Source organism: Poecilia reticulata, linkage group LG5 (assembly GCF_000633615.1).
Source record: "Poecilia reticulata strain Guanapo linkage group LG5, Guppy_female_1.0+MT, whole genome shotgun sequence".
NCBI classification, from domain to species: Eukaryota; Metazoa; Chordata; class Actinopteri; order Cyprinodontiformes; family Poeciliidae; genus Poecilia; species Poecilia reticulata.
In genome coordinates, this window is record NC_024335.1 from 21768343 (window position 1) to 21783355 (window position 15013).

General features: G+C 37.4%; 3 protein-coding genes across 4 annotated transcripts in view; 1 reads left to right on the forward strand and 2 right to left on the reverse strand.

The window, feature by feature from the left end:
* The window catches only part of LOC103465193 (AMP deaminase 2-like), a 37894-nt gene extending 35767 nt beyond the window's left edge, over positions 1-2127 (reverse strand). The window contains exons 1-2 of the mRNA XM_008409815.2: positions 2028-2127; positions 1672-1737 (exon numbers count right to left, since the gene is read on the reverse strand). Of these exons, the coding sequence (XP_008408037.1) occupies positions 1672-1678 (7 nt within the window). The 5' untranslated portion in view covers positions 1679-1737; positions 2028-2127. The remainder of the gene's footprint in view (positions 1-1671; positions 1738-2027) is intronic.
* The window catches only part of LOC103465196 (amphoterin-induced protein 1-like), a 30093-nt gene that overhangs the window by 2152 nt on the left and 12928 nt on the right, over positions 1-15013 (forward strand). Inside the window, exon 2 of the mRNA XM_008409820.2 lies at positions 5161-5227. The gene's annotated coding sequence lies outside the window, so the exon portion shown is untranslated. The remainder of the gene's footprint in view (positions 1-5160; positions 5228-15013) is intronic.
* On the reverse strand, positions 7681-14596 carry LOC103465195 (probable G-protein coupled receptor 61). 2 transcript variants are annotated; one of them, XM_008409818.2, is made up of 3 exons: positions 13970-14596; positions 13478-13621; positions 7681-11836 (listed from the first exon to the last, which is right to left on the reverse strand). In XM_008409818.2, exon 3 carries the CDS (start codon positions 11653-11655, stop codon positions 10246-10248), a length of 1410 nt encoding a protein of 469 aa, XP_008408040.1. In that variant the 5' UTR covers positions 11656-11836; positions 13478-13621; positions 13970-14596; the 3' UTR covers positions 7681-10245. The 2 variants fall into 2 exon arrangements, with proteins under 2 accessions (XP_008408040.1, XP_008408041.1); XM_008409819.2 differs by lacking the exon at positions 13478-13621.

The following is a 15013-nucleotide window of genomic DNA, read 5'->3' on the forward strand; positions in this document are numbered from 1 at the left end:
GTATTTTTTTAATATTTTACCAAAATGTTTCATCTGACTGGAGGTAATATTAATATTTTGGATTATGAGGTGAAGGAGGTCTTCCTACTTCAAATATGTACAACTCATCAAAAAATAAATAAAAAAACAACCAAAAAAATAGCTCAGTTATTATAACAAGGGGATCGACTGCTGTATTTTCTCAATAATTGTCCTACTAATTATTGAGATGAGTATAAATGCAAATAAAAACAAGTCAATTGTTAGTTTCTATCTGATGCTCCTTTCACATCATTCTATCTAGAAAAGCCTGGTCACTTTCAGACACACTTGTTAGCTGAATAATTTTTAATCTAAATGGGTGATTAATTTTGAGCTCAACTCCAGTTTTTTGTATATATTTAAAAATACTATATAACAATACTTCTATATAACAATGCTATATAACAATGCTATGACAGAAAAGTCACTTTTGCCATGTTGTAGGAAAATAGCGTGTGAGAAATTAACATTTGAATGAGATATGGAGCAAACTTAATGCATTAGAGGATTAAGTACGCATTTAACATTTTTATTGCATGAATGAAGTTGCATTAATATCATACTACATTCCATTTCAGACTCAACTTATTGTATTTTTTATTTTTTGCTTCAATAACATTCAGGGCATTTAAGCACAAATTACTACATAGAATCTGCTTAAGTCTTAGTTGGATCTTATCGGATGAGTGAATATATAATAAAAAAAACTACAACTGTAAAATTGGATGACTTTTGAAGAGTGGGAAAGAGTTTTTTAACTTCTTTCTTGACATCATTTATCTGGATAAAGTAAGATGAGCTTAATTTCTAAATCAAGTATCTAGACTTCCACAATAAGCAGTGACATATCCTACAAAGATGGAGGTTCTTCTAAGCAGAGTTATTGAATATAGGTACCTATATTTTGTAAAAATAAATAAATAAATAAATAAATCTAGCAGTTTTAGTGGTCAGTTTTGGGCTTTCAGAGCTATGAATGTGTCATTATATCTGTAGAGCCGCTATATCTCGTTCAACCAGAAATTCAAGTTGCCTAGAGTGATGCTGCCCATCCCTGGTCGTGAAGGAACACTGTCCTGCTTTATAACGCCTGAGTAAGATGATTGATGATTACAGCAAAAGTATGAAGATCAGCCACCAAATGAAATAAAGTGTGCTAAATCAGGGAATCATCTAAAACATTCAGGGCAATAAGCCCTGAAGACCAGGGTTGGGATCCAGAGAGCAAACAGGGAGCGACCTGACAAAACCTGACTTTTGAATAAGGAAGCATGCAGTCATTAATTAAGCCCTAAAACAAAATACCGATTTATAAAATACTCAAATCAAGGTGTGATGTAGCAAATTAGGCATAAAGCATTTCACTTTAACATAAATCATTATGAAAACTATAGAATTGAATTACTTCTTTTCTCTGTAAAAAAAGAAAAGAAAGTTTGGAAAAAGCCAGCATTTTTTCCTGTGTTCTTTAGTTAATTAGTAACATAATGGCACTAATCTTCCTTGACTGCAAGTTCTGAGTATTCAGATAAATATTAAATTAATTTATAACTAATTAAACATGCCTTGAACATTAGCAGAACACAAAATGTTTTCGCCTTGTGTTGTGTGGTTTATTAAACATTTTGGACAGGATGTGTACTGACATACCTGACATTGCTGTGGTTAGCTGCAGGCGAAAGTGGACCAAAGAAGCTCAAAAATAAAGGTAATGCTCTGAAAACGCAGAAAGAATGCAGAAAAAAGTTAACATGGTGAAAGTAACTGTTCATACAGCGTTGATAGCTACAGCTAGAAGAAACTGCACCGGTTCATCAAAGGTCATAAAAACACCTGCTAGCTCAACTTAAACGTGTTAACTATCCTTAAATACATTAACTTTCACTGTTTTGATACCTGGGGAATGTAATTTAACCTATCTCCTCATTTCATAACCATTCAAAATAACCAATTAAAACAAACGTCACTAAAGTAAAGTATTAACCATAAATACATATTTTTTTCACCTTAGCTCAGCAGCTTCGTGGGTTTTTGTGTTTAGACGGAACTTCAGTTTCCTTTCAGTGAGGAATGAAGTATCGGTTTTAAAGGAGCCGCTCCAGTTTGTCTCTCAGAGGTTCAAAGGTTCACTTAAACACACCCAGAAACACACAGGAGGCTGTCCTCTGTCCTCTGTCCTCTGTCCTGCCAGCTCAGATAAGCTCTTATCTGTAGTAACTGGAGCAAAGGAGCCATGTTGTCAAAACCCCAATATGTCTGCATGGACGTGTATATGCTTACATTTACCCCATAACTTATACGTGTAAAGAAACTGAAAATAAAAAAGCTCTTTTGTCACTATAGATCTGTTTTTTTGTTTTGTTTTTTGTTGGTTTTTTTAGTAGCATCATACAGTATTAAATAAATACGGAAGAGTTTTGTAATTTATGCCGCTTTTTATGCTAGCTTTGTAACAATATATATTTTGTTTACATTTTTTTATAATGCAAAACTAGAACTGATTTATTATGCTAAAAACAACAAACACAATATTTAAAACTGAAATATTGAGTCATTTTTATTTTATGTTTTTTAGTTTTGTGGTAAGAACACGTGACAACTAATTCTCATTTAAATTTCTTTTCATTTAGAAAATAATAAAACATGAAATTACAGCCAAAAGGAACCAAAAGTTTACCTTTTATCGTATTTCTGGACATGTGCAGATCCTGCAGACATTCCATTGTGTCTGTAGAGGCGCTGTTTCTTCTGTAAAGTACTTTAACGTCAAAAAACATTTTAGTGACGTCACGGGAGGAAGTATAAACTTTTTACTGCTCAGGTACAGAGCTTATCAGAGTATAATGTTTCTTACCTGTGATTTTATGTTTTGAGATATTAAACATTAAAATTAGATCAAACAAAACTTACTTTTCAGCTGATCAGTTTTTTCACTCCTTCCACCCGAAAATAGCTTTTCTAATTAATATTTTGTGTTTTATTTCTTTTTAAATAAAATGTATATATGATTAAGAATGCCTAAAATAAACACACATCTAAAAGCTTTTATGATTTTGGACATGAACAAGTATTTCTTAAATACAGTGTCACCTTTTTTAACCTCATTGTAAACCTGATGTCGAAACATCCAACCCTAATATAAATATGGACAGTGACGTGACGTCAAAGGAGGAAGGACAGTGTTTGCTAGCACAAGATGAGGTATAGAGGATGGCAGGATATCAAAGAATGCAACAAATCTAGTTTCTCTGTTGCTTATTGAATTTTAAATTTCCTCTAAAACGTTACAAAGTTAGATTTATAAAAGATGAGTTGTGTGTGTGGCCTAAATGAATGAGAGTGTTAATTTATTCATCAATGATGCCCTAAGCAAGCTCCTCCTTTTGGACAGATAAATTATATCTTTTTAACATGGTATGCTCCCCTTTCACCACTCTGTAGGTTTGCATCAAATAATAAACTTAATGTTGTATATTTTGCATCATCATCATGATTTTGCTGCTCCTGATTAGGTCAAAGTTCACCTGGAGGACTGTCAAAAAGAAAAGGGCTGACTCAGGACTTTTAGGGCTGCAGTCCAACATCTCAGCTAACAGAGTGATTTACTCAAACCTTTGGACTTTTATGAAAAAAAAGCAGATAAGGTTTGCAACAGTTGAATGGTGAAATCTGAAAACTGGGCTTACGTCTGGGAACACAGATTGCTAGATCAGAAGGTCGACTCTGTGTCCGATGAATTATCATGTTTTCGTTTGTTTAAATGTTACGACTAATTTAAAAACTGAAAAACCCGCTCAAAAAAACTTTCACAGAGTCTTGAGAAGAGAAGCAGGCCCACAGCATCACAGATCCTCCACCATGTTTAACACTGGGCACAAGGTTTCAAACCAGGGTTTGTTGCAGAAAGGTTCAGTTTAGTTTCACCTAACCAAAACACACAGCTCCAGTTAAAATCCCAGTAAAGTGAACTAGACACGTTTACATTTGTGATGGTAGGACAAAAAAAGAAAAACACATTTTCTGTTATACAATAATCAACCCCACAACTTAAAAAAAAGCTGATTTCCAGCTTTTCTAAAAGTATAATTTATTGATATTCATTCTTTTTCCTCTCTGTAAAAAGATGTAGCAGGTGTTTTGTGTTTCAGAGACTTTTTTCTTCTGCATTCATGTTGGGAACTGCAATGATGTGGCTGTTCTGTTTCAAATCCACCTCTGATATGTTTGTTCAGCCTCTTTAAACCACATTGATCAGCAGCCAGTGACTTGGCTCCATGGCTGTGTTTCTCTGAAGCCACAAAACAATCAATCAATAAAACTGATCATTTTTAGAGTTCATAGGGTTTAAATGCACCAAGCCAGATATTAGTTTTAGTTTCATTAAACCTAGTAAGATAGTCCTAACCCTAATCCTTGTTTTTATATGTATTTTCTTTCAAGTAGTATTCCTTTGGAGTTTTTTAGCCGTACGTTTCTCTGGCTTTCAGAAATAATTTTCAACATTCTTCTTAGCCCTCAGCACATTTTCTCTCAAGATTTTATTTAATTTTTTTATTTTTACCATGAAAACCTTTATTGCTGTTTGTGCTAACAGAAAAAAGAAAAGTGCACAAACAGACGTGTCAGACCTACAAAATAAAAAAATTGAATAAATAAATTAATTTCAGGAAACACATTATCCCCAATCTAGAATCTTGAAAAAAAGATCAAAAACAGATGAAAAGCATTGACATGTATCAGTGAATAAAGGGTCAGGAAGCTTTTTGAAAGGCTTTGTGACTCCAGGGAACCACAGCGAGACCCATCGATAAAAATAATCTGAAAGTGATTTCATGACTTTGTAATTTTCTGTTTTTTTATGTAAACCTCCTGCCGAAATGTGCTAAACCTGATTGACTGATTGATTTCTTGAGACAATAAAAAATCTTTAACAAAGACAAAAATCTGACCTGCAGGCCAAGTTTTCAGCTAACAGCTCCTTAGGAATCATTTTGTTGAAGCTGAGATACAATTTTCAGTTTGTCAAACTGTTTTTTCTTTAATATTTCTCAATAAAAGTAACAGCAACAAATTGTTTCTTTGGTAACAAAGATTCAAAGAATCCAATTAAAAATCGGTTCTTTCCCTTTTGTCTTTCAGTTTAAGTCCCAACACTTGCTGACGATTTGAGCATGACAGTCTTTTGTGAACATAAATGATTCATAAGGTGAGTTAAAAGTGGTTGTATAAAAAAAACAACATTTGTCTTAGTCTGGTCAAAAAAAGCAGAAAAAAATCCTGTGAAAAAGTACAAAAAAGGAAAGAAAGTTTAATAGTTTGGATGAAAATTATGAAGAAATGAAGGATGATGTTCGGTTTTATGTCATACAGTTTAGGTGATATCCTAAAATCCCACCATAAATAAGATGCATAAATTATGTTTAAGTTTATGTTTATGCGCAGTTCTGGAAAAAATTAAGAGACCATTTAAAATTATTAGTTTCACTGATTTTACTTTTTATAGGTATATATTTAAGTAAAATGGTTATTTTATTCTATGAACCACTGACAACATGCCTCTGAAGTTACAAGCAAAACTGTAGTAATTACTGCAGAAAATGAGAAATTGTCAAAATAACAAAAAAGACGCAGTGATTTCAGACCTAAAATAATGCAAAGAAACATTCATATTCATTTATAAGCATCAACAAAACTAATGTTTTAACTCAGGAAGAGTTCAGAGATCAATATTTGGTGGAATAACCAGGAGGTTTTCAATGTTGTTCAGTGCAGCGGCCTCTTAAGTTTTTCCAGAGCTGTACAGCAGAAATATTCAAAATAATTCTCCCAAAAATGTCAGTTTTTTTAAAATATTTTTTTTATCTCAAAAAGACTTTAGAGACGTGCTCCTCAAAATATGACAACATCATAAAGTAAAAACCACAGTTTTTCCTCTCCATGTTTTAAAAAGTCATACCAAAGTGAGTCTTTCTAGGCTCCCTACAGAGCAGGCTCCTCCTCCCACCCACCACAGTGCTGAGAAATGTCACTAGGTAATAATTGCCATGGGGATGGCAGAGCCTGCTGAAGCTGGGGGCGGTTTGACTGAGGTCCATCACTGAGGTGTGAGGCCTGTCACGCACCAGCATCTTCCAAATGAGACAGTGGCACGATTGATTTGATTAGACCGAGCATCTCCACATTTTTTTTATCCACTTTTTTCTGATGAAGGTCACAGCACTGCTTTGCCCTTTCGAGTTTAAATGTTACCTTAAGGTCAAATTGTTTGAACTGAGTCCTCCCGCCAGGTCCCTCTTCTATGGTGATATCTATGTGAAGCCCAGAGATTAAGGGGCGCACAACCAAGTCGGGAATGTAAATATAGAATTTCCCTGCCCCCGTAACAGATTGATGTTATTTTGCTGCTTTGTCGTTCTGAAATACTTCAAATTTAAGCGCCGTGAGTGTTTCTAAACAGCATCTTTCGAATAACTATTAAGGGAAAATAACCAGACCAAATTTCAAAAAGTAATGCTAATAATTATAGAGTTAACTGGAATTATTTTTTTATTATTTTTTTGGTAAACTCAAATTAATTGAATGAGCTGCATCCACGTCTGATCTGTGAAATAAAGATATTCCTTAAATAGAACCGATCTGATAACATGAGATATGGAAAAGTTCATAAAAGTAACAAACCCTAAAGAATCAAAAGGAAAGCAATATTCAACATCTACAAGCCTAAAATGGATTGCAAGTAAATTTCTAAGGCTTTAGGGCGTCAGGGAAAAACATGGAACAGTGGAAAGCCAACGGGACTCTACACTACAAAAAAGAATTTTGGAGGGTATTAATGTTTACTATTTAAATTTTAAAAATGTAAATCAAACGTAACAGTTTTTATATTTAATGCTTAACTATGGAAACTCTAACATTGACAGTGTTTATAGTAACAAAAAGACCAAAACACTTTTAGATGTTTTACCTTTAGCTGCTGCTAGATTAGCGACTATTGCTAAAGATAGGTTTGCCTCTAGCTAAAGTTTTTAAGTGTGAGCCAGGTATTATTAATGAACAGCGTACTTTACCTGTGGTTGTCAGGAAAACAGTTTCCATGTCAGTTTCTTCAAAAGGATTTAAAAACTTAAAGCGTCAATGTTAGCATTAGCTTTGGCAACACAGCTGATGCTAACGTCAAAATTGCAAGTTTGCTTTCTTACTGTTCATTTCTCTCTTTTTCTACTTAATATTATGTAAATTGTCAAATGTGACGTGTCTAAAGTCTAAGTCAATATGAAATAAATACATAGAATCTGACAAATGTACTTGGGTGATGTAGCAGAACAATTATCTGAGTTGAATGGCTCAAAAACAAAGGCTATTAGAACAGCTCTGCAAAAATAAATGACCCACAGAAGATGTTGCTACCAAGTTGTTGCACAAGTTATTCACTTTAAGGGGCCAGGTTAGTTTGAGCAGCTTTTTCCCTAAATAAATAAAATCATAATTTGAAAAGTGCTCTTCTATATCCCCGGTTGATTATCTAAATCAATAAAAAGTGACGAAAATAAAAACCAAAGAAATCTATAAGGATGGGAAACCTTTTCCTTTGCTTTACAGAAGGAAATTAAGCCGGTTGTGGCAGAAAAAGGACTATAAATTATGAGAGTGGATCCAAAATGTTTTACAAACATAGAAAGTCTTTATTACAACACTTTCTTCCACCCAAGGTTTGGCCTTTTCCCCTGAACACATTCATATTGTTGCAGAACAGTGGAAGTTACTATTTTTTGTTGTTGTTGTTGTTGTTGTTGTTGTTGTCACAGCATAAAATTGATCTCTGAACAAAAGTGAACCCTATAGCACATCATTCACAGTTTGGGATATTATTTAGTCATGATGAAAAGAAAGCATCAAGCTGATTTTTGACTGGCATTATCACTAAAACAACCCTTGAGAAAATACTATGTAAACCCTGTTTCCATGTAAGAAAGATTATTTCTGACAGTCATGTCGACATATTTCATCCTTAACAGTTTGCTATAAAATACCAGCTGAATACATTGTCAAGGTCAGAAACGTTGAGACCCTTATTTCTAGTGAACCTTCAAAAAGCAGATGCTCTGTGGTTCTTACATTAACTTAGAGTGCAGAAATTATACCTGACTGAAGATGCTGAACCATAAAAACCCTCTTTTCCTGCACTGAGGTACTGTGAAAGCCCCTGATTCGGGTCGTCAAAGTAAAGGTTTTACTAAAAAAATGTCCACAGGCAAAAGCATGGCAACAAGTTCTGCTTACTTGTTAAGAAAACAAAAAATATCGTCTTGCTTATCTTTAGTTTAATGTCAAAAGCTGAGATTCACAATATAAAAAACTGCACTCACTGAGTGGCGCGCACAACATAAACATATACAAAAAATAAACACGGTTTATTACATTAAACAACAAAAGAAACAGAACCCTATTTGGATGTAATGCAGCGTCTCACACAATGCTGTTTCAAAAGCCACACTCAAATATCCTGCTTAATAAACGGCAGAGTTTCAATAACCCTGAAGATGTTTTTTAATCTAAATGGAGCTGCTTTAAATCTCACCTGATTTCTTAGAAAAAAATTAAAGAAGGTCTTATTTAAAGAAGGGAAGCTGTATCTTCTGCACCACTTCCATTAAAAATTAAACCACCAGGCTGGATTTGGGGACTGGCATTTTCAATTAACAGATGAAAGCCAAATTACCTGTTACACACTTTATTTTATTGCTGTCTTGTTCTAATTTTCATAGAAATTCACCAAAACCAACTTTTTTTTTAGACCAGGTAGACTTCAAAATGTTGTAATCGTATCATAGACTTTATATTTGATCCCCTAAAATTACAGGGGAATTCCCTAAACATTTGCAATTTAAAGGACCATTTTGTTCCCCTCATGTAACTAGATTTCTGAATACTGTTACAGTTTATGACTTAACATTTTTAAAGGGTTCTTTCAGTGTGAATTCTCAAGGTTTCCTTTATTATTGTTCTGAGCTGAGTGTTTGTGTTTAAAGCCAAAGTTCTTCTTGTATAGGAATTTCCCTTTTCACAAGAAACAGTTTGAAATACAATCCTTTACAATCTCTTGCAGAAATATTGATACCTTTTGAAACTTTTTCACAAATTGTCAAATTACAACTAAATGCTCTGTATTTTACAGTATTTTTATGTGACAGACCGACAGAAAGTAGAGCATAATTGTGAAGTGGAAGGAAAATAATACATAGTTTTTAGCTTCTCTAAGTTGGTGCTTTTTTTTTAACCATGAATCTTTTCACTGTTTGTCCAGTTTTAGACACATTCAGAATAGGCCTGGACTTTGACTATGCCTAAACATGCTCTAATTTAAGCCACAGCATTTCTACCATAAACTTTGCGATTGTTTGGGGTAGGTATCTTGCTGAAAGGTAAAACTCTCAGTTTTAATTGTTTTGCAGTTTGCAATTTGTTTAAACATATAAAGAAATTTCCTATAGCGTGTATTATGAAAACAAGCTATTTCGCTTCAAAAGAGTGATGTTGCTTTTTATTTTCTAAGCAAAATCTTTTTGTAAAAATTGCTAACCATTGGTTCAGGTGGGCTGCCATCTTGGTAGGTTTGCTACTCATATTCTATTTGTGGACGACTGATTGAATTGTTCACCATGAGGTGCTGAAAGATTGTTGTTCTCTAACCTGCGTTGAACTTCTCCACAATTTTATCCCTGATCTTTCTGCTGTGTTCCTTGGTCTGCATGATGCTGTTTGTTGTCTAGTCTCTCAAGAACAACTAGATTTATTCAAAGATCCATTTATACACGGAGATAATATTTGCTTTGGTTGAATTAGGTGACATCTTAAGGCAATTTAATTGAGGGTAAAGGAGGATAGTAAAGGGATACATGTGGACTCTTTTCAGATTTGTATTTGTAAAAACTTATATATCCTCTTAAGTTTGTAAAAACTTGTAAATCTATATACATTTTCTTTCCACTTCATAAACCACGCTGAAGCATAAATAATACACAGACTTTCAGTTGCAATGTAAAAAATGTGAAAAAGCTCAATTGGTATTTATACTTTTACGAGGCACCATAAGTTTGTCACTATGAGCTGAAACATGTAGTGAAAACCTGAAGGGTCAAACTGAGTCACATCTTTCAACAGAAGTGAAAAAAAGAGGGAATTTCCTGAAACTCTCTCCAGCTTTGCTTGCTTGAAACAAAAAACCTAATTGTCTGTATATATGTGGTTGTTTTTTGCCTGTTCGATCTCAATAAACTCTGAAGTCTCCTCGGCAATCTGCCCAGGGATGCGGAAATCAATCGGAATGGGTTGTGCTATCTCAGTGGGTTGGCACTGAGCAACAGGGCAGCAGGCCTCTCCCCCCTTCGGGCTGGAAGTGCTGCGAGAGTTTTGAGGGTCCAGGTTGCAGGCAGTGCCTTGAAGAAACTGAAGAAAGTTCTCCTCTATGGACCCGTCACGGCTCGGCAGTCTGTCCTCCATTTCGACCCCTGCTCTGCGAAACAAGCAAGGGAGATGCTTGCCGAGTTCCTCGCGGATTTGTCTGTTCAGGCAGCCGTAGAAGAACGGGTTGGAGGTGAAGCAGAAGTAGCCGATCCAGGTCACCACCTCTTCCAGAGAGGCCAGCGCGGTGGGTGGACTGGCAGCCAGAGCTGAGTACAGGTGGAAAGTGAAGTAGGGCAGCCAGCAGCACAGGAACTGCCCGCCTACAGCCGCCAACACGGCCGCAGCCTTTCCTCCCCCGAAGGGTCGGTGTGGAGTGGCTCTGTCGGTGCCAGTCCCCGTCCCAGAGCTGGTGACCATGGTGGACCTGCTGCTGAGCGACTCTGACCGCTGCCGTCGTGGCGTGTCCATCCAAGTAGGAAGAGGCCCGTGGTGCATGGCGGCCACCCGAGCCACTTTGAACATGTTGCAGTAGACGACGAGGATAACCAACAGTGGGCAGAGGAAGTACACCAGAGTGAAAAGGACCATGAAGGCTAAACGGTTTGAGCCTCCTCCAGTCCAGTGGAGGGAGCAGCGCCTGTGACCCTGAGAGGTCGGGGGAGGCGGGATGGCCCCTCCACCTCCTCCGCCGACCCCACCGCTCTCCAGAAGAGGAGTTTTTCCGCCTTGCAGGAACCAGGCGAGCAGCGGCAGAGCAGACATGGCCAGAGCTTTGACCCAGATCCCCACCAGCACCGAAGCCACCAGACCGACAGTCATCTTCACCTCGTAACGCATGGGGTGTATGATATAGTAGTACCGCTCCACGTTGATGACGGAGATGGAGAGAATGGCAGCACTGACTAGGCACACGCTAAGAAAGACGTAGCTCCGGCACAACGCCTCGCCAAAGAAGGCCCGGTTCGAGAGCATGCCAAGCGGCATCAGCACCAGGGCTGCCAGGAGGTCCACCACGCACAGGTGGAAGACGAAGGCAAACTTGTGGAGCTGCGGGGCCTTGGCGATGACTGCCATGACAGCCACGTTGCCCACCACAGCCAGCAGATCCATGAGCAGCATCGCTAGCAGGGCTAGTGCCTGGGACAGAGCCCAGCCTTCGGGCAGCGACAGGGCGGACACGTTGGAGACGGGCTGCGGAGTCGTGTGGGAGGAGTTCCACGTCGGCTCCATTGAAGGGTAGGACGAGGCAGGCGGGCGGGGTCAGTCACAGGCCCATCACCCATCCTTCAAAGCCAGGCAGTGCGGTCAGAAAGTACAAGGGTTGAAAAGTAGGTCAAATGTTGTCTTGTAGGTCCAGAGGGCGACGCTGGGATTGTCAGAAGGTTCACCGAGTCTTCAGTCACATCCCGTGCTAACATGAAAACAGAAGAAGAAGAAGAAAGGCAAACGAGTGAGTCAAAGTTTGAATGCGTAATTTTTGTATTCAATCGCTGATCAATAAAATATATATTTTTTTACCACTTTTGCAGAACTGTAAAAACACAAAATCTAAGTATTTTTCTAATATTAGTTCACTTGAAAGAAGGCAAAAGTAACTTACAAGTAATTTTTTTAGCAAGATATAAGAGCTTGTTTTAAGTCAATTATTCCTTAATATTGATCAAAAAGTACTATTTCCACTGGCAGATTAATTCACTTATAAAATGGGAAAATTGTCTTGTTATAAATGAAATAATCCACCAGTGGAACTAATATATATATTTATAAATATTAAAGAATGATTTAGTTAAAATAAGCTCCTACATCTTGCTGTAAAGTTACTTATAAGTTAGTTTTGTCATATTTCTCATCTTTGCAAATGCATTCTTCAAACCTTTCCACAGCTGCAACCACACATTGTTTCTTACTGAGAGCTTATAAGATATACCCACACAAGTTAGAGCATAATTATGAAGTGGAAGCAGAACGCATGATTCTCAGGTTTTCTTTTTAGTGCGGTGTGCATTTCTTATCCAGCTAATCAATTAGCTTTTGACTCTTTTAAGGTTTGTCTCTTTTGGTTTTGCACATACAGACTCAAATCTGATCGGCCAGTATTCTTTGTATTGCTTAGCATCTGTCAAATTAAATGGGCTGTGAACAGCAATTTCTAAGTCTTGCCAAAGTTCCTCAATAGCATTCAAGTCTGGACTTGGACTAGACCATCATGGCATATGTCTCTTCCACATATCTTCTACTTCTCTACAGGGAGGATATCTGCTTTTTAACTTAATTAACAATAAAAATTTGATTATTTCTTTATGAGATGTTCAAAGTCTTGAACTTTTTCAGAACTTTATCCCTTACCTGTTTGCTGTCTAAGCTGGATTTACACCTAGATTAAATCACACACAGCCTCTTCATCTTTGAAGGCTCGTGTTTGCACTGGGTTTTATTTGGTGGCATCAGAGTAAAGGGTCTAAGTACATATGCATGTCCCATTTGTTCATGTATTTCTTTAAGAATTTGAAAAACTTGCATAGGTTTCTATTTATTTCCTAGTAATGTTTTCTTTTGAGTTAGTCTAATCACATCAAATACAATAAAATATATGACAATTTGGGTTTGTAATCTGACAAACTTCAATACTTTTGCCAGAGCTTGTATGTGGAAAAACTTTTAGCCCATTTTTAGCACGGACTAAAATAAAGTGCCCAATAAAGTGTAGGTGCAAACATGTTGAAAACAAATAAAGCACTTTAGAAAACTTTATGGAAAATAAATCTGATGAATCCAGAGTGGCTGAACTGCAGAAGGTGATGTCCTCGATTTCCAAGCATACATCCTCTGAACGCATGAATGCAAGCTAATTCACCAAATCTAATCCTGCCACCGAACAGGCAATCCTTCCACCACATCCTGCTCTTGTTGTGTAACTTAAACCTCATATTTACGACCTCTTACAATGAAATACAGCCTCTGATTTGCAGAAGCCCCAGAACAGCATGTAGGTCTAAATATGGTGATGATTCTCTTGGTGCATGCTCACCAGAATAGGATGTCGGCCACTTACCAACTAAATTCAGTCTCAGTTTCGCATGATGCTTGGACAGACGTCAACACATACATGTTTTACTGCTGCTCTGCTGGTTCATCTTACATCTGACGAGGATGCAGGGAGTCTCTGTGTCCTGCTTGTGATGCCAGTTGAGCAAATCTGGGTAGAGAAATCCAGCCTTAATGTGTCTTATAAGCTCTGATTCACTGTCCTCCCAGAGCATCGTCTGCACATCGCACACAAAGCTACTCCCAGTTCAGCTGAGCCCTGGTACCTGATGTGGTCCGGTCTCACCCGCTCACTCATTTGTATGTCAATCGTTATTGTTTGGAGAACAATGTAGGAAAAGGAGGCCAACGCGATTTTAAACATCTTTAAACGTGACGTTACGGTTAATGTAGATGCATCTGTTGCAGATTAGATGGGAAAGGGAGGAAGCATGCAGAAGAATATGTGGAGAATCAGAGACAGTGATGGGAACAGAGCAGGAAAGAGAGCACTGTGTACCTGAACCAGAATATTTCCCCGATGCCGCTGTCTGCTGCTGCTGCTGCTGCTGCTGCTGCTGCTGCTGTCTTTGAGGATGGGAATAATTTTGCTCCCACTGCTGAGCTTCATACTGGAAATCAATCACTGTACCTTGTGAACACTGCTGAGGCACTTCCCATGGAGTACAGCAGCCTCTTTCCCCATCCCTTCATCTGCCCTGAGCATCTCCCTGGATGACTGCACGGCTGCTGTGGCAGCAGGGATTCTTCTGAAACGCAGCTGATGCAAATGCTGGCAGAGAAGACACCAGCTCCCTCTCTCCCTCTCTCTGCGCTCCCCCTCCGCTCACACACAGTGACCGCAGAGATGGAGCAGGAGGCTGCGAGGAGCAGGACCAGGGACGCTGCTGCCGCCGCCGCTGGGTCCTAGTGTCTGCAACATATGTGCAGATTTTACATACAAAAATATGAAGCAAACGTGAAAGTAACAGAAAACATCTAAATATATCCACTGTCTGTCTGTGGAAAGAGGGGAGTTGTTTGTTGTTGTTTCTATTGTGATTATGTCTAGATGTTAGTGACTATAGAGTACATACAAAATATTTTGTCATTTCTCCCAAATTTCCGCTTTTTCTGAAAGTTGCGCTGCAAAAAGAAAGATGACCGCACAAACAAATGTTTACATGAAACGTTTTTTTATTTAAAAAATGTTTGTTTTTTAGATGAAAAAACAAACATTCATACAATTTCATAAATAAAAGTAAGACATTCAGTAAAAACAAATAAAAACCAGAAAAAGCTAATATTCTTTCAAGATTTCTTCCAATGTAATGCAAAATGTGAATTGCTGTTAGAGCCATTTAAGCTTTTTTCCCGCATTAATCACCCATTAATTGTTCTTCCATAGAGCGCTCTATTAAATGACAGAAAATTCAGTTTGTAATTTTGAGTCTTCCTTACAGAGTAAACATAAACCAGTGGACTCCCATAACTGCTTGAATTTCAACTTGAGTTGAGTATTGCATATTTTAGCATCTTATTAATTTTACTTTGTTAAAGTTCA

Excerpts from the sequence above, each read along its gene's own strand:
- LOC103465195 (XM_008409819.2), bottom strand. The coding sequence starts at position 11,655 with ATGGAGCCGACGTGGAACTCCTCCCACACGACTCCGCAGCCCGTCTCC.